General features: G+C 41.9%; 1 protein-coding gene across 1 annotated transcript; it reads right to left on the reverse strand.

Moving 5' to 3' along the window:
• Positions 1 to 4042: 4042 nt before the first annotated feature.
• On the reverse strand, positions 4043 to 22182 carry gig2e (grass carp reovirus (GCRV)-induced gene 2e). The gene is given in 7 exon segments (XM_066680236.1): positions 4043 to 4519; positions 10378 to 10810; positions 13903 to 14076; positions 14078 to 14214; positions 14217 to 14312; positions 20752 to 21262; positions 22098 to 22182. Coding segments are annotated over 6 exon segments (1827 nt in total). The 5' UTR covers position 21262; positions 22098 to 22182.
• Positions 22183 to 23574: the final 1392 nt, after the last annotated feature.

Here is a 23574-nt window from a genome sequence, read left to right on the forward strand (position 1 = left end):
GCAATGTGTGACCAGGGGCGAGATGGGACTGGTAAGGGCATAAGCTTGCCTGCAGGGAGTGTTCTAGGTATTTTACACTGAGAGCACGTGGAGCAAGAAGAAACAAAGCGATGCACATCAGAAGACATGTTCTCCCACCAATATCTACCCTTGATTAACTGCATGGTGCGAGTCTCCCCTGGATGGCCAGAAGTAAGGGCTGAGTGGGCCCAAGTAATGAGCTTGTCCCTACACTGCATAGGTACAAATTTCTTCCCCCTAGGACATTGAGGTGGAATACTACTCTGGGAAAGTGCCTGATCTATCTCCTCATCTATCTCCCAACGAACAGGGGAAACCGAAACAGACGGTGGTAACACCCGTTGGGGAGTAGTGGCCGCCTCAGAGGGCATGTATATTCGAGATAGGGCATCCGCCTTAATATTACGGGTGCCCGGGAGATAGGATATGGAGAAATTAAAACAAGAGAAAAATAGAGACCAACGAGCCTGACGAGGATTCAGTCTTTTAGCAGATTTCAAATATTCTAGATTTTTGTGGTCTGTGAGCACCACAAAAGGGTGTAACGCCCCCTCCAGCCAATGGCGCCACTCCTCTAAAGCTAATTTAATGGCTAGGAGCTCTCTGTCACCAATACCATAATTACATTCAGCAGAAGACATTTTGTATGAATAAAAGGCTATAGGATGCAATTTCTTAGGTTCACCAACCCTTTGTGATAAAATGGCTCCAACTCCCACCTCCGAGGCATCTACCTCAACTACAAAGGGTTGAGAGGGGTCCGGATGTTTTAAAATGGGGGCGGTAGTAAACATCTTTAAATTCTCAAATGCCCCGAGCCTCCGTATTCCAGATCAACCTTTTAGGGTTACCCTTTAGCAAATTAGTTAAGGACGAGGCCTTGCTGCTAAAATTTCATATAAAACGGCGACAGAAATTTGCAAACCCTAAGAACCTCTGTAGATCCTTGATGGAAGTTGGAGTCGGCCAGTTTAAAATAGCATCAATTTTATGATTGTCCATTACAATCCCCTCGGAGCTGATAATGTAACCTAAGAATGATACAGACGAACGATGAAATTCACACTTCTCTCCCTTCGCATACAACTGATGTTCCAGGAGGCGTGAAAGCACACTTCTCACATATTGAATATGACTCTCCTTATTCGGGGAGTAAATGAGTATATCATCGATATACGCAACAACATATACACCAAGCATTTCCCTTAAAACATCATTCAAAAAGGCTTGAAACACTGGTGAATTTTTTTAACCCAAAAGGCATTACTGTGCATTCGTAGTGCCCCCTAGTGGTAATAAAGGCCATCTTCCACTCATCACCCTCACGTATTCGGATTAAGTTATAGGCACTACGGAGATCTAATTTAGAAAAGATGGTGGCACCGCGAAGCTGTTCTAAGGCGACCGGGACTAGAGGCAAAGGATAAGGATAGGCTCTAGATATCTGATTAAGCCCACGGTAGTCTATACAAGGTCGAAGCCCCCCGTCTTTCTTTTTAACAAAGAAAAACCCGGCTGCAACAGGAGAGGTGAAAGGCCGTATAAAACCCTGTTCTAAAGCCTCCTTGATATAATCCTCCATAGCTCTCTCCTCACCCTGAGTTAAGGGATATACCCGGGACTTGGGTAGAATAGCACCCTCTATCAGGTCTATAGCACAGTCATATTCTCGGTGAGGAGGAAGTAGGGTGGCCTTAGTTTTACTGAACACTTCTATAAGATCCTTGTATTCTGAGGGAAGATCAACAGGGGTATGGGTGTTTGGACTCTATGGTGGTGGACTGAACCTTAACTGAGGGGAATTTAAGACAGTGGGAATGACAATAGGTTGACCAGGATATGATCTCCCTCTCTGCCCAGGAAATAACAGGATCATGTCTCTGAAGCCAGGGTAACCCCAAGATTACTTCATAATCCGTTGAGTTAATGACAAAAAAAAAAACACGTTTTCTCTCGGTGGAGGGCACTAACAGAAACAGAAACGGGTCTGGTGATTAGAGAGACAACTCCCTCTCCCACTGGATCCCCATCCACGGCCGACAGTCTCATTGGCGTGTCAAGATGTTCCACAGGGATCTGGAGCTGCTCCACCAGCCTGGAATGAATAAAATTTCCCTCCGCTCCAGAATTGATTAAGGCTGAAAACACAGCAAGAGACGTAGAGCAGTCAAACATCACAGGGAGGAAAAAGGACTTGGATACCAACCCCAACGTGGGTATACTCACCACATTAGCGCGTGGAATAGATTTCCTTTCCTGGGGTCGGTTCCATGGTTCTACGAGGGCAACTCCTACACTCCCGTATCACATGACTGGGAATCCCACAGTACAGGCACAGACCTCTCTGCAAACGACAGAGCCTCTCCTCTGGAGACAGGCGAAACCCATCCCATTGCATAGGTAGGGGTGGCTCTGGATCTGGGTGAGAGTCCTCAGAGCGCTCCCGATGCACAGGGACGATCCGACGTGGAGAGCTGACGGCTGAATTAAACGTAGGGAGTCTCCGAGAACCACGACCATGTCTCAAATGATCAAGCCGAATAGCCAGAGAAATTATCTCGTCTAATGACAAGCCATCATCCTTACAAGCCATCTCAGTCAAAATGTCAGAATTTAATCCATTACGGAAGGCTATGATCAAGGCAGGGTTGTTCCAACCACTACCGGCTGCAAGAGTCCGAAATCTTAGCGCATACTCCGACACGGATTGAGTACCCTGTTTAAGTTGCAACAGTAGTTCCCCTAAAGAGCGTCCCTCATGCAGGTGATCAAACACAGTTTTGAATTCCTGGATAAATTTCTCATAAGTGTAAGACTGAACGGTGGACCAAACAGCCGTAGCCCAATCTAACGCCTTGCCTGTTAACCGAGAAATCAAAAACGAAATGCGCTGTTGATCCGAGCTAGGAGGAGAATTAGCAAAAAAGAGAGAACACTGTAACAAAAAACCCTTGCATTGATTAGGGGAACCGTTAAACATCTCTGGTTTACTGACCAAGAAGGGACTTTGCTCACTTGTAACAGGGGAAGAAGTTGGATGAGCAGGAAAGCTCGTAGGATTCTGTTGTCGAAACTGAGAAACAAGTTGTCCCATATTATTTGTCAAAGCCGTTAGTTGCTCCTGCTGCACACGCTGATGTTCAGTAAGAGTGTCAAGGGACTTACTTAGCGAATCCAGAAGTTGGTGGTGTTGACCCAGTAATTGTCCCTGGGTACTAACGGCGGTATGAATCCCGTCGGTATCCGCCGTCTGCATAATTGGGCGAAGTATTACTGTAACGACACCGAAATGGGGCAGACGCTTGCAGATGAAGACAGGATTTATTCACACAGGGAAGGACATACACGAAGCCGAAGCTAACATACACGATAACTGAGAACACGAACACACAGTCACAGTAACAGTAACTGAAGCCAGAAGACACCGGAAAACACAAACAGGAAAGGAACAAGGTAATCGAAGTCCGAAAATAGCAGCTCAGTATAGCACCGTAACCGAAGGCAATACTTCGCAAAGAGCCTAAAACAGTTTGTCCTAATATACCCTCATGCCGAGTTATCCAGGTGACACAGATTAGAACTCCGGGGATGATGAACGAGAAAGACCTCCCTGATTGGCTGACTGAGGGCATGTGACAGGAACTTGAGACAGAGTGGGATCCTGGGAATTGAAGTCCAACCTGTCTTGAGGGTTACTAGAGAGGTAGGGAGACTCGTTAGGTATGACATTATCCTTATTTATGTAAATATGAATTAGTGAAACATTTTGTAAAACTCTGTAAAAACAAGAATTTATGATACATTCATTCCCTTGGTCATGGTTTCACTGATCAATTGGAACTGATATTCCAAATTCCAATCAATTGGAACTGATACATTTAGAATTTGACACCTGCAACAAACTATAAAACATTTGGGACAGAAGCAAAAAAGTAAATATATATAAACAAGTTGCATGTTAAATACATAGAACATTTTTATCTTGTGAATAAAAATGCTTTAAATACTTTGCAGAAAAATCTTAATCATTATCGCTATCGCTGGAATCATCGCACACTTCATCAGATGAGTTCCCATCAGTATCCTCATGGGACGAGTTGGCATAGGACTCATCATCTCTATCGCTGGAATCATCATCGTACTCTTCATCAGGCGAGTTCCCATCAAGGCCACTTTGCACCATGCCACATTTGGGTGGCACCCATGCCGTGTCATAGCCTGCCTCATGCCAAGTCTTCTGCAGTTGATGGCCTTGCCTGTCAATTCTTTTCACTTTGCCAACTTTCACACTCAGCTGAAGAACAACTCGTTTTTGGCCTGCTTTAAGATGTTTGGGATATGCGAGGGCCTTCTTGAAGCTCCGTGTGAGGTATACGCCTGGGCCCAGCATGCCATTTGTAGAACGGATGAAACCGTTGTGCTTGATCTTCATTGCATTCTCCAGTGTGGTGCCATGGTACATGATATACTCCTCCTGGCTTTCTCTGTCTTTTGCTACCTGAAGGAGTTCCTTAAGTCGGAACATTCTTAAAAAAAAAAAGTAAAATTAAATACATTAAAAAACATTTAAAAGATTATCCATGAAAGGCAAAATCAATCTAATAACATTTTTTGTTTTCCTGAATTATCATTTAGCAGGTTGCCTAACAAAATCAGACTAAAATCTCTTGATACAGAATGTAAGTAATAACTCACTAGTATGCAGTATATAATTGCTATAATAGGGCTGCACAGTGGCGCAACAGGTAGTGTTGCTTTCACACAGCTCCAGGGTCCTGGAGGTCTTGTGGATTCAAGTCCCTCCCCGGGTGACTGTGAGGAGTTTGGTGTGTTCTCCCTGTGCCTGTGTGGATTTCCTCTGGGTGCTCGAGTTTCCTCCCACTGTCCAAAAACACACGTTGGTAGGTGGTTTGGCAACACAAGTGTCCATATGTGTGAGTGTGTCGTGAAGGACTGGTGCCCCCTCCAGGTGTGTTCCTGCCTTTGCGCCCAGTGATTCTGGGTGGGCTCTAGATTCCCCACACCCCTGCATTGGATAAGGGTTACAAAAAATAAATGAATTAATTTACATATTTTACGAAGTATAATGAAAAGATACTTCAGTTCGAAGTTCTTTCCTCAATTTTCATTCATCCATTCATTTATGGTGTTCTAGACAGTAACACACTGTGGACAAGGCACCAATCCATCTCAGAGCATCACACACACACACCTGTTGAAAATTTCACAAACTTTCCCAGCCACCCACACACTCACGTATATAAAAACATGGCCAATCCACCTATCAACATGGTTTTGGATTGTTGTAGGAGACTGGAACCCTCAGAGGAATCCCATGAAGACATGGGGAAAACACACCAAACCTCACAGCCAATGACATGAGACAGGAATTGAACCCACAACCCCATGGCTACTACCTGTATTGCCAGCTTCCTGCTACTCGTAAAACATTCATTCATCCTTCCATCCCTTCATCAGTCCATCTTCTCTAACCATTTCATTCTGATAAGGGTTATGATGGGTCCGGTCTGAAATTAGCAGAATCAGCCCTATGGGAATAAACCCATGCAGACACAGGGAGAACACATCAAACACTTCAGAGACAGTGATCTGAGACGAGGGACCCTGGATACCATGACCCTGGAGCTGTGTGTCAGCGACACTACATGTTATACCAACCTGCTGCCCTTAAAATCTCTCAAGATTTACATGATAATAAACCATTGTCTACTTTTAAACATGTGTATGGCTTTTTGTGTAAGATAAGCAATAGAAGTCTGAAATCAGCTACTTCAACGGAGATTCTGTTTGTATTATGAGCTATAAGATAGAAAAGAAATTATATATATATATATTCCAGTTCTTTAGTGCAAGTGAAATGATAGATTTGCATCTTTTACAGGTTTAATGTTGTATATCTTATTCAAATCTGACAATAATATCAATATACAGATCTCCAGTTTTGGGAATTAGTTGGATTAAATGTGTGGGTCATATTAACAGGCCAGAAAAGGCCATATATATTATTTCAAATAATCCCATACTCTGCTGAGTGTCTCATCTTAATATTTAAGAAGTCTTACCTACTTCTTGTCTAAGATGCTCAAGAAGTGTTCCAGAATATTAGTGCCTCGATACTTTTTTTCCTCATGCCTTGTTTCTTTTTGATTAATAACTACTCATTTCAAAGGGCAGTTCTCCCTTTAGCGTGTCATTATTTATTCTTTGTCAGAAGTTGCCAGGAAATTAATCTGTGACAACTGCTCCTCATTTCTGCAGCAACCCTAAAGTTTTGTTTCTGAGAAACTACAGGGTGGTTTTGTTTTACAGGGCCCCTGTGGGAGATGCCTCAGGAAGTCCTGAAAGAGCCAAATATGCAAGCACAAATATGAGAGGCTATCATCTAAAAATCTTTAAAAATAAATAAATAAATAACTGCCATAAAAGGTCCAACAAATCATTAACAACAGGGTGTAAAAATAAAACATTAATCACCATTAATTGCAATGTAGATGACTCTGGGGAACTACTACTGTTCTCAGAGCAAAGCAAATTCCTCCCAATAGTTATGCTCATTTAGAAGCTCTGCACTTACCCGAACCCCGCATCTTGCGGGGTGAAAAACACACCTTATACAATCAGCTTTGTAAGTCTGGAATGTCTGAATGCGTCTGTCAGCTCCGTATACCGTTAGAAAGCGCAGATCCTACCCTTTCTAAAATTCGCGCTCTCATCGCGGTGCTGTGAAGCCTCTGGGAGTAATCCAGTGTGAAAAACCACCTAAAAATCAAGGCGCTACTTCAAAATTTTTGTCTTATGTTCTTGTCATGAAAGATTCTAATGATATTCGCTATAATCAGAAATAAAGACGGTGTTTACTTTCAGTTTCGTTTTGACTCACATAACGTCAACCCACTGTCTCTGGGCGGAAAAATATGAGTCATCAGCAAAAACATATTTCTATTATTGATTTATAGTTTTTCAAGGTTTTTTTTAGGTTTCACATCAAATAATACTGCATTAGATCAACAAATATAAACTAAAAAGCTTAAATAATTCTTTATTGTGTGTATTCTAAATAAACAAGTATTATTTCATCATTTTTTAAAAAGATTATAATAATAATAATAATTGTAAATATTATCAGCATCTGAGAAAACTGCCAAAGTACCAAAATGTTTTTTTATTTGTTGGGATATTGTCCATATTTGCCCTGAACTAAATTCCTGAAAATCTGGGCCTGCTGTGACTTTCAGAACTTTATCAGTCATACATCCCAGAGCTTAGAATATCAAGAAAAATATGTCCGCCTGATGCTACAAATTTATTTTGTCAAAGTAATATGACATGTAATAAATTAGCATCAAAAATGCTTATGTTTTCAACTAACTGACACCTCACACTAACAATCTGTGTCAAGATATCCGATGTGGAAATATGATTTCAAGGCTATACATTGAGAAATATGAAAAAAAAAAACAGGCGCTAGGTAAAATTTTGGTCAAAACATGACAAATTTATAGAAAAATTGATTTATCGGTCAGCATGAAAACCTCAAGTGATTACATATTTGAGTAGCAAAGGTTCTTTAGAAAATAAAACAACATATTGAATATGGCTATGTCACATAATTACTGTTTAAATGCAACTGAAAGAGGCACTGACAAAAAAACGGAATAGCAAAATAGCTATATAAATAGGGTCCATCGGGTTAAGGTAGAAAAGATTGTTTCAGTAAGAAGCTACTGTAGCTTGTTTGTGGTTGAAACATAACTTGTCTGCTTGTTTCGATGTGTGTATGAATAGATAGAGGAGTTCAAAAAGTCACAGAAGTGTCAGCCACAAAGAAAGAGACACCCATCCTTTCCAATACTGCGTTTAGAGTCGTTAAAGTCTCCTCCCTATAGTTCTGCCCTTGCTCCATCAAACTATCACCTCTTGGTCCTCTGAAAGAAGCCCTACAAGGACGAATATTCACGTCTGATGAAGAGGTGAAGACAGTGGCACCTTTGTGGCTCACATCTCAGCCAAAATCATTTTTAATGATGGAATATGAAATGTATTGACAGATGGACAAAGTGTATTGTTAAGTAGGGGGATGAAGTCAAAAATAACTGTTTGATTAAAATTAATTCTACAGGCAGAGTACGGATAATATTTGACTCAACCTCCTACACTGTGACACTGTGATTTATTTGTTTTTATCTCTTGGGCTACAGTGGGTTACCTCATGTAGTTGGGGTTGTACATTTCAGGTTACTGGGGCTCTTGTTGGATGGGCTCATCAACTTGTTTTCCAGGATATTTTATGAATTGTCACGCATACCTCAATACTTGTCTGAGTTCCATCTGATATACATTCACATGCCATGTCATACCTCTTTTAAGTTTCTCTTTCACAGCTCAGAACTGGGTGTATAGTTGAGGGTTTGTCACCTGGGTATGCATCTAGTATCTGGGGTGATACCTGGTCACTGGGTTGATACCACTCTCTTCACAAGGGTCTTACCCCTGTCATCAGTGGGGTATGAATAACAGGACATTAAATAAAACATGAGTAGACTACTGTATATACACTATATAGCCGAATGTTTGTGGACACATGCTCATCCAATATTTTTCCTGAAAATAACAGGTAGTTTATTGGAACATTTCTGTGAAGCCATGATGGCTGTCAACCAAAGACCATTACTAAAGTCAGGCAACTGATCATGCGTGATTAGTTCCTGATCACAAAATTCATTCTAAATCTCATTCTAATTCAGAAATGCAGTCCTACAGGATGAACTAGTGTGGAAGAGAAGGTTATCCCACTAAATGTATTAAACATATTGTGTGTGACTCACCCCAGCCATATATTAGATGCAGTTTATTAAAATGTAATTTTATTGGTAGTACACTTTACATTAATGGTGTGGTAACCATCCTCTCACACCATTTTACCTCACACACAGTTGATATATACTGTACTTTTCATCTCTGGGGCAGTACATCTCCTGTTACTTGGGAAATGTCATCAAGGTGGTTTCCCTCTCGTGACTGGGGTGGTACACCTCATGTCACTGTTTGTTACTGATGTTAGATGATCTCAAAGGTATAGTCTGAAGTGCAATCACCCCACAGAATGCAGTTCCATTGCTTCACAGCCACCTACTAGCAACTCTATGACACTCTAGCAACAATTTTACACTAAAGGCACTTTTACACTGCATGGTACCTACCTGGTTTTGCTTTTTTTGCTTTTCCTAAATTTGGTACCTGATCCCTACTTTTTGTAGAGTTGCGTAGAGTAGGTAACATGCAGTGGACAAGTGCCATAAGCATGGTGGCCTTTAGCTCATATGGATGAATTTAATAATGATATAGTGTTTGTATATATTGTTTATCTTGTTTTTGTTGTTTGCAGATTCAGCTGCAGCAAATGCAAAAGGGCACAACTAAGAGAATTCAAACCTTCGAGAATGAGGAGCAGGAGCTGAAGAAAGCTGTTGAGGCTTTTAAGGTATCTATCTAGTCATCAAAGGAATATTTATAATAATAAGGAAGATTTTCCTATTATCTGTCTGCTGCCTCTGTGGCATTTGATTAATTACCACAAGTATAAATTCATATAAATGATTTAGTTGTTCACTTTCAGAGTGTAGTCCATCTGTTGGTTTGCATAATTTTTAAGCCCCCTTTCTCCTGTTGTTCAGTGGTCAGAACCCACACAGGACCAATATAGAGCAGGTATTATTTGGGTGATGGGGTGTTAGTGTGTATTATGGTGGTACCAGTGGTACACAGCAACTGTGTTATGCTGGTATCAGTGGTACACAGCACCTTCAACTACTACTCCTACTGTGGTTGTTGGCTTGTGGCCTAAAGGCTTGGCAGCTAGAGAACTTAACCTAAGCCCCGTCTTGGGAGTGCCCACCTTCCCCTCTTCCTCCACTGCTACAACTTACCACAACAAACATGTTTGAGGTTTTGAGCCAACTGATTTTAGCATCCTCTGCTACAGACTCAAATAGGTATCAGTTTCATATTTGAGATGATTTTTCATGCACACATACCAACATATAATAGTAAAGTTGAGCTTTATTCTTAGTCATCATGTCAAAAAAGTTGAGACAGAAGTAAAAAAAAATTTTAAAAAGTAAAAAATAAAGAAGTTGCAAGTTACACAAATTTGAAATATTCAATTAAATAAAAATGCTATAGAGCATCTTCCAAAGGCTCAATTCTTGCAAACAAAAAGAGGTTGTAGCACACAATTGAAGCAGAAAGGTCTCATTCATTATCACTTTCGCCAGAATCACCGCTGTATTCTTCATCAGACGAGCTCCCATCAGTATCCTCAGAGGATGTGTAGGCATAGGACTCATCATCTGCTTCTAAGATCTTCTGAACTTTGATCCGCTTTGGATCCCAGATGCAATTCTCCTCAAGGCCACTTCTCACCATGCCACATTTGGGTGGCACCCAGGCTGTGTCATAGCCTGCCTCATGCCAAGTCTTCTGCAATGGATGGTCTTGCTTGTTGATTCTTTTCACTCTGCCGACTCTCACACTCAACTGAATAACAACTCGCTTTTGACCTCGATTTATACGTTTGGGATATGCGAGGGCCTTCTTGAAGCTCCGCGTGACGTACACACCAGGGCCCAACATACCATCGGTAGAACAGATGAAACCATTGTGCTTGATCTTTAATGCACTCTCCAGTGTGGTGCCATGGTACATGACGTACTCCTCCTGGCCTTCTGTGTCATTCCATACCTGAAGGAGTTTCAAAAATCTGAACATTCTAAAATAAATAAATAAATAAAATAAAAATAAATAACTACAAAAAACAAAGCATAAAATATGACATATAATCTATATATATATATATTTTTTTCCTGACACCTATCTACATACCTGGAGTTTTAAACACAGTCATCACCTTGTGAGTGAAAACTGTCCATGAAGAATAAACTACTGCATTCAAGTGCAAAAGTAATTTGAGTTACACTTTATAGAGGATATGTAAAATTACAAATATGTAACCTCCAGGGACCTCCAGGGACCTCCGGGTGACTGTCTGTGAGGAGTTTAGTGTGTTCTCCCTGTGTCCGTGTGGGTTTCCTCCGGGTGCTCCAGTTTCCTCCCACAGTCCAAAAACACACGTTGGTAGGTGGAGTGGTGACTCAAATGTGTCCGTAGGTGTGAGTGTGTGAGTGAATGTGTGAGTGAGTGTGTTGCCCTGTGAAGGACTTGCGCCCCTTCCAAGGTGTATTCCCGCCTTGTACCCAATGATTCCAGGTGGGCTCTAGACCCACCACGACCCTGAACTGGATAAGTGGTTACAGATAATGAATGAATGAATGAATGAATGAATGGTTTATTAAGGCAGTTTGTTTTCCTGAATTGTCATTTAGCACATCGTCTAATATTGTCAGACTAAAAACCCTTGATACAGAATGTAAATAATACCTCACTAGTGTGCAGTGTATAATGTACTGGATAAGCAGTTACAGACAATGAATGAATGAATAGTTTAATGAAAAAAATTACTTCTGCTTCAGGTTATACTCTCTGTTTTCATTCATCATTTCATTCATTGGGTTCTAGGCAGGAACTCACACTTGACAGGGGTCACACACTCACACCTGTTTACAATTTACAACACTCACACAGCCACTCACACTCTCACATTTATAGAAGCTTATGCATGGCCATTCCACCTATGAACATGTACGAACAGATTGTTGTAGGAAACCAGAACACCCACTGGAAAGCCATGCAGACTATTACTTGTACTGCCACCTTGCTGCTAGATTAATTAATTAATTCATCCATATATCCATCCTTCAATCCATCTTCTGTAACTATTTTATTTTGATAAGGGGCATGATGGATCCAGTCTGAAATTAGCAGTGCCAGTCCACCTACCAACATATAGTTTTAGACTATGGGAAGAAACCCATGCAGACACAAGGAGAACACTTCAAAAACAGTGACCTGAGTTGAGGAACCCAGGACATCATGACCCTAGAAAGTTATACCAACCTCCTGCCCCTAAAATCTCTCAAACTTGGATCATAATAAACCATCGTCTACTTGTAAACACATGTATAGATTTGTGCAAGGTAAGCATTAAAAGTCTTGAATTACCAACCTTAGAAATTTGGTTTGTATTATGAGCTATAAGTTTCATAAATATAAGTATAAGCCATCATTTCATGATGTGATGAAAACTGTAAAATTAAGATTTGTTTTGTAATTATTTCCAGTTCGTCAGTGCAAGTGAAAGAATGATAGATTTGCATACTTTACAGTTTGAATGTTTCATAGCTTATTAATATCTGACGATAAGATCTGATGTACAGATCTCCAGTTTTTGGAATCGTCATATTTTGATTTTTGATTTTTAATTGTCATCTTAATATTTAAGAAGTCTTACCTAGTCCTTATTTAAGATGCTCAAGAGGAGTTCCAGAGTATCTGTGTCTTGTTACTTCTGTTAGCGTTTGTCAACCTTGGTTAACAACTACTCCTTTCAAAGGGAAGTTCTTCCTGTAGTATGACCTTGTTATTTACTCAGCATCAGAAATTGCCAGGAAATGAATCTGTGAATACTCCCCATTTCTGCAGCAACCATAATTATGTTTCTAAGAAACTATAGGGTGTTTCAGTTTCATCTCCCTTGTGGGTGATGGTTCAGTAAGTCTTGAAAGAGCCAGATATGCAAGCACAAATGTGAGATGCTATCACCTAAAAATCTGCAGTTGTGTGAAATCTCCTCAGAATGCCCCACAATTGTGGACAACCAACTGCTGCTCTGCTGGCTTTGAAAGATAAATCCAAAATGGCCTATGTACAGGAACTGAATCCCATAAAATGTCCAACACAAAAGACCACAAAACATTATCAAAAAGGTGTTATGAAATAAAACATTAATAAAAGCAACAGAGATGATTCTGGGGACCTACTGTCTTCACAGCTAAACAAATGCCACCAACATTTGTGTTCATTTAGGAGCTCTGCATTTTTAAGGTAGAACAGTATGTTTCAGTAGCTTCGTGGTTCGTGGTTGATGTTTAAATTTTCTAAACTAGCACAGAAACACATTTGTAACTCCAGCAGTTAAGTTTTGTAGCACTTGTAGAATGATTTTACTTTCACACAAACTTAGCTGTAGTCTCCCGAGTCAGTTATGATTTAAATAATGCATCTGAAACAGCAAAAAGAATTCAATGTTACCCATGTATGGAGCAGGAATAGAGCAACATTCTCAACTGTTTTCATTGTTTTCAATGTTCAGAGGTCTCTCCACCATCCAAATATCTCCAGATGTTGTTTCTCAGCTGTACTCATGAGCAGTATAGGAGGTACCAGCTCAGAAACGTAAGGTGACCAACCTCAGATGATAGGAGTACTAGAACTATAGTCTTATTTTCATTCTTAACATTATATATGTTTGTGATGTGATTTTTTTTTAAATATACATGAAAGAGATATGTTTTTATTGCTTTATTGTTTCTCCCATTTCTACAGTATCCAAAAGAGGAAAAATACACAGAGGACCCATCATTTCAGTACAATCAAATTGCAGGTGCTGATTTCAGGATTGTCGGTTGGAAACTATTCACACCTCTCTAATATGATGTCAGAAGTTAACAACAATATCAAATAAAAACCCCAACCATAACCCCTGAGTATTGTCTAGATCACACAGTGCATTCATATTAACCATTTATTCATTGTCTGGAACTACTTAACGTATTCAGGGTTGTGTTGTTGACCTATTCTGAATCACTGGGCACAAGCAGAGACACTCCCTAGAAAGGGCGCAGGGGACACCACACTCTTACATTTGCTCACAGTGTCCAAATCAATTATGGGTCCTGATTTGGCATTATCTCCAATATTTTGATCCTCAGTGGGTCATATACACAGTCCTTCTCCAGTCCATTGGGCACTGTCCCGCAGTTGGGAGGGACCCAACCTGTGTCGTATCCATGATAGTACCATGTCTTCTGCAAGGGATTGCCTTGGTAATCAATTTTCTTGACCTTTTCTACTGTTACACAGCTTGAGGATGGCCAGCCCCACGTTTCGTCCATATAGTGGAAATCGAGAAGCTCTCTCAAAGCTACGGCTCGCATAGACACCGTATCCCAGAATGCCATTGGTGGAGGGAACAAACCCCTCACACTGTATCTTCCTGTGTTGGCATTTTTCATTGTAGTGCCATGGTACATAGTGTAAAACCTTTGTCCTGAAGATTTCTGTGCCATTTTCTTGACAGCTATGTCTGCACAATCCTGTAGAAAATATATTCCTGCGGTCTTCTTATCTTATCTCATTCTTATCAGGGAGTCCTTGACTTGTACACAACTCTTCTGAGGACATCTACACTTCCCAGCATATATGACTAGGCAACTGTATAGTGTTTTCCTGAGTAATCTGCTATGAATGAAATGTACAAAAACATGTTTGACTGGATCTTGGGTTACTCTAAGATGATTATTAACTTACATACTAAATATGTAGTTTATGCACATTAAATATAACTAGGTTTTTGCACCCAACTTAATCATCCTAAAATACAGGAATTAAAATTAAAAATTAAAATTAAGTAATATGTTTGTAGTACAAACTTACCTTACACTTACTCAGAGAAATCTGCAGCTGTCACAGTTTATTTGGCTGTAAGTCATCTGTCATACAAAGCAAAGTAAGTGGCATCCCACTGGTAAGTCTTCCACTCAGGAAAAATAACCTGCAATGTCTATACCCTGAGATATAAATGAATTATTTCCTAGACCAACTTGGCTCTTTCCAGCTCAATCCACTGAATGCTGTTAATGTTTAAGTTCTGTTGTATCACTTTCTGTTTGTATTTGGGGTCCAGTTCCTGAAAGCCAGCCATTCAGCATTTTTTAGAAGTCTGTGGCCAGTTAGTATCTGAGGAGGAATGACTGGGTGAACTAGATTGTAATTTTTTAGATGACAGTCACTCATATCTCTAGACAAAGTCATAGACCCACGCTCACAGAAAGTGAAAGGAAAAGGTCTTATCACAAATCAACTTTGCAGCACCTTCTGAAAACAAAAGGAAAAACTCCACATAGGTCAGAAACTGAACTATCCTGTGGTTTAACAGAAAAGGCGCCTTTAACATGTTTATGAGATATTTTTAAAAATGGAGGATTTTGTCTGGATTTTGGCCTCCTGTCCACATGAAAACAGCATTTTGGTCCCTAAAAATTGGGGGTTTCAAATATGCTCACTAAAGGTTTTTTTTTTTTTTTTAATGGGCAAATTTGAGAATTTTATAAACTCTGACCTCATGCTATAAGCATGTTCAAAATTAGCTTGAAATATGACTAGCCACTTTGATTAATTCTGCTTTATCAGTGATTTGTTGATGGATTATATATTTGCAACCAATTATTAGTTAAGCTAATACATAACAGTGCAGGGGAGACATCAAACTGTACTGTATTCAGTTATTTTGAATCCATTGCTACAAAGGAACAAACCCTACATTTGGGCCAGACCCAGCCGAACTTGTAATTTGCGGGACATGAAAAATACTTGTTATTCTAGAGAAGTAAAATAGAATGAGAAAAACTTTGAATGTTAACAGAGCATAATGTTAAGCTGGAAAGTTAGAGGCTGGAAGCAGCACAGCTGCAAAACAGAAAGGTTGGGATGAGAGGAGGGGCTGGGATGATGAATAAAGATAATGAAAGAAATAGTGAAAGAAAAAGGGAGGGGAGAGAGAACAGCAGAAGCAGAGACTGAAAAGGAAATAGATGAAAAAGACGGAAGGCCAGGTGGGATGAACCCAGCAGCAGGGAAGGCTGAATGTGAATTTTGCCATAGCTGGGCCATTCTGCCGAATATGTGACATTTGCTTGTTGTAACTGTTCCATATAAACTTAATTTTAAATCTATTTTCAAGACGGAATCTTAGAATAAACATATTTAACAATTGGAAACATGTATTGGTCCATCTCAGTTGATTTTTATTTATTTATTTTACAAAGTTTCTAAGAGGGAGATGGTTGCATTTATTTCAGTCCTGTTACCAAAACACATGTCATTTAAAAAGCATGTTTAAAAGTATGTCAGCTAATAATTTTGTTTCCACCTTATCTTCACGAAATGTTTGGTTACATATAAAAAATCACTATATAATTTGTATAATGTATTGTATACATTATTGTATACATTATATATAATGTAGTTGTTTGTGTCTAATGTGTTTATGAACCCCTGGTGTCAGTAAATGGGAGTCGGCTAACTGGATGAAAGCACACAAACCAAAAGTGTTACAAAACTAAACATCTTGAGTTACAAATGAGGTTTTGTGGTAGTTCAGTGAGTAAATCTTACAGACAAGTTAAACTTCAACCATGAGTAATTGTTTTTTTTTTTCCCTCAAACATACCATTCCACCTTAAAAGATGCAGAGCTTCTGAATATAAACAAACCAGAGAACTGCATTTCCTCACAATTGTAGACACTCTTTTTAAATGACAATGCCACAAACCTGGCTATGGATACCATAATGTGCTGCAGCTAAAGATTGAACATCTAGTGGTGGCCAGTTTTGTAACAAATCTTTTTCCAAAAAACACACTATTTAGACACTTCCTTTAATAATGGCATCAGAGAAAGAAGACTAATATAACCCTTTTTTAATCCCTTAGGAAAATTACTTCTCTGCATTTAACCCATCTATGGTAGTGAACACAAACTTGCCAATGAGCAATTCTTCACACACACACACACACACACACACACACACACACACACACACACACAAGGGGCAGTGAACACACACACAACCAGAGCAGAGGCTGCCAACCATCTCGGTGCCTGGGGAACAATTTAGGGGTTAGGTGCCTTCAGATGTGGATTATTATTTATATTTTTTTTGCTGGTCCCGGGAATGGAACTGGTGACCCTCTGGCCTCAAGCTCGCTTCTTTAACCTTAAGGCCAAAGCTGGACAGAAAGCAGCTAGACAGAGATGCAGGTTTTGATTGCAATTATATTGTGGCTTTGATTGCACTCTGTCATGCAGACATACGTCTGGTAATCTTTGTTCTGGTTTTAAAAAGACCTCTCCAAATCATCTGATAAATATTGCATGGTGCTCCTACATTGTAGAGAACAGTTCTACTGCTCCACAACCCAAGTCTGGAAGGCTTTATACCCCTCTTTTTGAAAGTTTGGGCCTGCTGTCATGTCCATGTTAGCTGTGCTGTGTTGTCTAAGCACCATTGTGCCTTTACTGCTGGGTAGACCACATAGCTACACTGGTTTACATTGCCTATATAGGCAACATTTTCACTGGTCACAATGACCTAGGTGTAGCTTCTGCAAGGAATCCGATTTTATTAGTAATGCTTTTCTATGGACATAGGACATAGATTGTAATGGGCTTTGCCTTGCCATTGTGTCACGGCTCTGACCAATGCATATGGCATCGCACATAAAAGCCCCAGTATTCCTGGTTTAAACGTGGAGAAACACGGCAGTTCACTGGAAAGAACCAAGGTTCCAAGAACCAGGAATGGAAACCAAATCAAATGGAAATTTGATTTACAAATGCAAATCTTTTTTACATATTTAAAAGTGATTTCTATCCATTACAAATATTTTTCCACATTTGGAATTTAAACTATTATTATTGTTGTTGTTGTTTTAAATTTGTGCTGTCACGCCTTCGTCCTGTCAGTCTGTTGTCCCCGCCATGTGCTTTATTTGCACATGGCTCTGTTTTGTTTATGTCCTGGTCTCCGCCTCCCTTAATCCACCCCTCGCTCCTGACAGAATGTACGACCACATGGACGCAGCTAGCGCGGATTACTACCTCAAGGGGTGTGCCGTTCGCCGGACTCCATTCCGCACAGGCCCCAAAGATCCTGTGGGGGAGGCTTTGAAAGCGGCCTCGGAATGGAGTCGCCGGCTCCAGCTCCTGCCTGGCGCTGTTCCGGATCCTATAGCGGAGGAGTCGACTCGGGAATCGAGTAGTTGCGCCAGCGGGAGTCGTAAGAGTCGGCGGAAGAACCGTGCTGGAGTTCCCCCCTCGCTGGAGGATTACCCCCTCAGGTCCGGGGAAATTTTTGGGGGGGCGTTAAGGGTAGGGGCTGTTAGCCTCACCTCCGTACCTCTGAGGTCTGAGGCTAACAGGGGCGCACCTCGAGGTGATCTAATGGGTGCGCCTGTGAAACCCCCTAAACCCTTTACAGCTCCAGCGCGAGCCCGGCGAGCAGCACAAACCCCTGTCCTCGAGAGCGCGGCGCGCGGCTCTCCTGTCTTCGTGAGCGCGACGCGCGCCTCTCCTGCCTCCGTGGACGTCGTCGCAGGTTCCCCTGCCTCCGTGGACGTCGTCGCAGGTTCCCCTGCCTCCGTGGACGTCGTCGCAGGTTCCCCTGCCTCCGTGGACGACGTCGCAGGTTCCCCTGCCTCCGTGGACGACGTCGCAGGTTCCCCTGCCTCCGTGGACGACGTCGCAGGGCTTCCTGTCCCGGTGATGGCGGCACCCGCCGCTCCTGTCCCGTTGATAGCGGCACCCGCCGCTCCTGTCCCGTTGATGGCGGCACCCGCCGCTCCAGTCCCCGTGATGGCGGCACCCGCCGCTCCAGTCCCCGTGATGGCGGCACCCGCCGCTCCAGTCCCCGTGATGGCGGCACCCGCCGCTCCAGTCCCCGTGATGGCGGCACCCGCCGCTCCAGTCCCCGTGATGGCGGCACCCGCCGCTCCAGTCCCCGTGATGGCGGCACCCGCCGCTCCTGTCCCGTTGATGGCGGCACCCGCCGCTCCTGTCCCGTTGATGGCGGCACCCGCCGCTCCTGTCCCGTTGATGGCGGCACCCGCCGCTCCAGTCCCCGTGATGGCGGCACCCGCCGCTCCAGTCCCCGTGATGGCGGCACCCGCCGCTCCTGTCCCCGTGACTATGGCGGCTCCCGCCGCTCCTGTCCCCGTGACTATGGCGGCTCCCGCCGCTCCTGTCCCCGTGACTATGGCGGCTCCCGCCGCTCCTGTCCCCGTGACTATGGCGGCTCCCGCCGCTCCTGTCCCCGTGACTATGGCGGCTCCCGCCGCTCCTGTCCCCGTGACTATGGCGGCTCCCGCCGCTCCTGTCCCCGTGACTATGGCGGCTCCCGCCGCTCCTGTCCCCGTGACTATGGCGGCTCCCGCCGCTCCTGTCCCCGTGACTATGGCGGCTCCCGCCGCTCCTGTCCCCGTGACTATGGCGGCTCCCGCCGCTCCTGTCCATGTCCGTAGGTCGGCCCGTAGGACTTCAGGGCCGATCCCCAGAACTGTGCCCAGGCTGGTTCCTCAGACTGCCCCACAGACATTAGCCAGTCCTGGGCACCCCCCTGTTATTTTGGTTCCCTTGTCTGTCCCTGTCCTGGTTCCCGTCTCTGTCCTTGTCCCTGTATCCGTGTCTGCCTTTGTGTCTGTCCCAGTCCCTGTTACTGTATTCATGTCTGTCCCCGTAAACGTCTTGGTCCCTGTTCCCCTACCTAGTCCAGTCCAGTTTCCTGTTAGTCCTGTCCAGGCCCCATTTCAACCCTATGTCCCGTCTCCTGTCCAGTCCTTGTTTCAACCCCCTGTGCAGTCTCAAGTCTCGTCTCCTCTCCAGTCACCGTTTCAACCATCGGTCCTGTCTCAAGTCCCGTCTCCTGTCAAGTCCCCTGTTAGTCCTGTTCAGTCCCCGTTCCAACCCTCTGTCCTGTCTCATGTCCAGTCCCCAGTTGGTCATGTCCAGTCTCCGTATCAGTCTAGTGTAATGTCACCTGTCCTGTCTTCTGTCCAGTCTAATGTTCCTATCCTGTCCAGTGTCTTGTCACCAGTCTCTGCTCCCGTTCAGTCTCAGCACTCAGTCCTGTCATCAGTCCCGTCTCCATTCCAGTCCCCTGTCCTGTCACCTGTCCATGTCCAGTCTTCTGTCCCCAAACGTGTCCAGTCTCCGTATCCGTCCCACGTTCAGTCCCCTGTCTTGTCTCCAGTCCAGTCTCCCGTCAATTCCCATGTGTCCACTCCTGTCCTGTCCAGTCCGTTCTCGTCTCTTGTGGCTCCCCTTTGTCAGTCTCCTGTCATGTCCCATGTCCCGTCTAGTATATTCGGTCCTGTCGTGTCCCCAGCTCCTGTGTCTGTTCCCGTCCTGTCCTGAGTTCTGTCACCCGTTGGTTTGTTGTCTTGTTTTTCGTGCCCTCTCCTGTGCCAGCTCCTGGGGGGTTTAGGAGTACGCGCCCAGGAGTTGCGCGTTCTTGGGGGGGGCATCTGTCACGCCTTCGTCCTGTCAGTCTGTTGTCCCCGCCATGTGCTTTATTTGCACATGGCTCTGTTTTGTTTATGTCCTGGTCTCCGCCTCCCTTAATCCACCCCTCGCTCCTGACATGTGCATTCCAATACATTTGTGGACTTGAATTTTACATGTATGTAGTTGCTCAAATGCAGTTACAAATTCCATTACATTTGTATGAGTATTGTTTTACAAGCTCAAAATCTCTTTAACCCTTCTTTGACTTTATATAATTGGGACAACTTGTAAAACTCAGTAAAAACAAGGTAAATCTGTGATTCATTAATTCTCTTTAACTTTTATTAGACTTAAAAGGCACAAAGATTTCCAATGCATTCACTGACCAACTGGAATTGATATAAACACATTTAGAAATTTATGCCTGCAACACATGCCAAAAAAGTTGCAAGTTTGTGCAGATAAATCTCATTCACTATCGCTTTCACCAGAATCACCGCTGTATTCTTCATCAGGCGAGCTCCCATCAGTATCCTCAGAGGACGTGTAGGCATAGGACTCATCATCTGCTTCTAAGATCTTCTGAACTTTGATCCGCTCTGGATCCCAGATGCAATTCTCCTCAAGGCCACTTCGCACCATGCCACATTTGGGTGGCACCCAGGCCGTGTCATAGCCTGCCTCATGCCAGGTTTTCTGCAATGGATGGTCTTGCTTGTTGATTCTTTTCACTCTGCCGACTCTCACACTCAGCTCAAGAACAACTCGCTTTTGACCTCGATTTATACGTTTGGGATATGCGAGGGCCTTCTTGAAGCTCCGTGTGACGTACACACCGGGGCCCAGCATACCATCGGTAGATGGTTTGAAACCATCGCGCCTGATCTTTAGCGCATTCTCCAGAGTGGTGCCATGGTACATGAGATATATTTTATGGCCTTTTCTGTCATTCTGTGCCTGAAGGAGTTTCTTGAGTCGAACCATTCTTAAAAAAGTAAAGACATCAGAGAATTAAAATATTACTTACATATCTGTATTTTTTCCTCACACCTATACATTTTCTAGTATGTATCAGAGATTCTCTAGTAACATTATTTGAAAAATGGCCACCAAAAGGCATCAAAGGCAAATTGGCAAATCATATGATTTGCCCCTTACAGAAGAAATGTTTTATATATGCATATAATTTTTATGAATAATATTTGCTACTTTTTAGGTAGTTGCTAAAATTGTCAGACTAAAAATTACAGGTAATATAAGAAATTGCACAATTCACTGGTATGTAACATAATTTACAATGTACATATAAATAATATAATGAAGAATTGACTTTTGCTTCAGTAATTATCTTGTTGAACATATTAATTACATAACGTGCTACAAATCATAACACCACGTCACACTATCTGTTATATCACTGTGCTGCCCCTAAAAACTCTTCTACTTGTAAACACATTTCATTCTTGTAAACCCAAGTATTTAGAGTGTTGCATAAAGCTTAAAAGTGGAATCAGCAATTTAAACAGAAATTTTATATGAACTATAATTTAGAAATAATATTCCTCATGAACTTATCAATGATGGAAACTGTGTCTTCAAAAATATATATTTTTGGGGATTGTTTCCAGTTCTTCAATGCAACTGAAAAAACTAATTTGCATATTTTTTCAATTTGAATATTTGATATCTTATTATGATTCAATAATAAAGTCTGATCAATAGATCTCTCTCTGTAATTCACACAGTTTAATTACACTGGTGGTCATATTAAGAGATCAAAAAATGCCATACAGTGTTTCATTTTAACTAAGGAGTCTTACCTAGTTCTTGTATAAGATGCTCACAAAGAGTTCCAGAGTATTTGTGCCCCTTGTGTTAGCTTTGGTTAAACTTGGTTAACAACTACTCCTTTCACATGGCAATTACTCCCTTTATTTATTCAGTGAAGTTGCCAAGAAGTGAAACTCTTATGAGAGCCACTCCCCATTTCTGCAGCAAACTTTAAGTTTAATTTCTGAGAAACCACAAGGTGTTTCAGTTTCATAGGGCCCTTGTGAGTGATGAGCCAGATATGCACGCACAGATATGAGAGATTATTACCTAATAATTTGCAATTGTGTGAGATTTCAACCAATTATACCTCCACAGAATGTCCCTCAACTAAAAACACACAGGCTTTGAAAGGTATAGCTAACATTTAAAATATTCTAAATGGCAGAGGGACTGAACTGCAAAAAAGATTCACCAGAAAGTTTGATTACGAAACATGAATCGACATGGTCATGGTTTCTCTGAGGTGAGACTGAATGAACTAAAGTGGTTTGTTTTCTAAATAACTGTGCAGAAGTATCTACTCCAAAGATGGCTCAGAACCTTCTCAGACCTATATCTTACACTATGTATTATTACTATTAAGAAAAATTCTATTCTTCTATTCATTCATTCATTCATTCATTATCTGTAACCCTTATCCAATTCAGGTTTGCAGTGGGTCCAGAGCCTACCTGGAATCATTGGGCGCATGGCAGGAATACACCCTGGAGGGGGCACTAGTCTGTTCTTATATTAAGTATTAGAAATAATATTAAATTTTAACTGACACTGATCTACAATCCTGGATGTATCAGAGATTTTCTTCTACTTTTTCTAATCTTTAAAATGTCCACCCTCATGTGGGTGGGACCAACTCCATGAAAATTAAATCACTCAGTTCATGGAAAATAGTTTTAAATATTGTTTGCTCCTTTTTTGATGGTAAAATTGATTGGTTGTTATTTTAAAGCCGTTTTGTATTCCTGAAGTAATATGTTAGAGTATTGCCTGACAGACTAAAAACTACTGATATAGAATGTAAGTATTTGTACACTTCACTGGTATGTAGTGCATAATTTACATAGTGACATTTGAATAATATAATAAAAAATGTATATCTGCTTCAAAAAAAAAAAAAGTAACCCTATTTTACAGAATACAGGGTGAGTCAAAAGGCACAGGACACACATTTATTTCTTCGATATGCTACATGACATCCTTCCTATTGGAAAAACTTGCCCTTGATCCAGTATGGCTGCTTTCAAGTTAGCAGCAATGTTCCAGACATAGCTTATAGGCCCCCTCACCCATTACTTGCTGGAGTATTCAGATACGGTAAAAGTGGGTCCTGTGAGTTTTGACGCTGTATATTAATTACATAACAACCTACAATACTTCTATAACTTCTGTATTCAGATAATGGGTGTGATGTGTCTGGAACACAACAGGAATTATTAGGTACTAAAAAGGAACACACCAATATCA

The sequence above is a fragment of the Hoplias malabaricus genome, chromosome 9, assembly GCF_029633855.1.
Source record: "Hoplias malabaricus isolate fHopMal1 chromosome 9, fHopMal1.hap1, whole genome shotgun sequence".
NCBI lineage: Eukaryota > Metazoa > Chordata > Actinopteri > Characiformes > Erythrinidae > Hoplias > Hoplias malabaricus.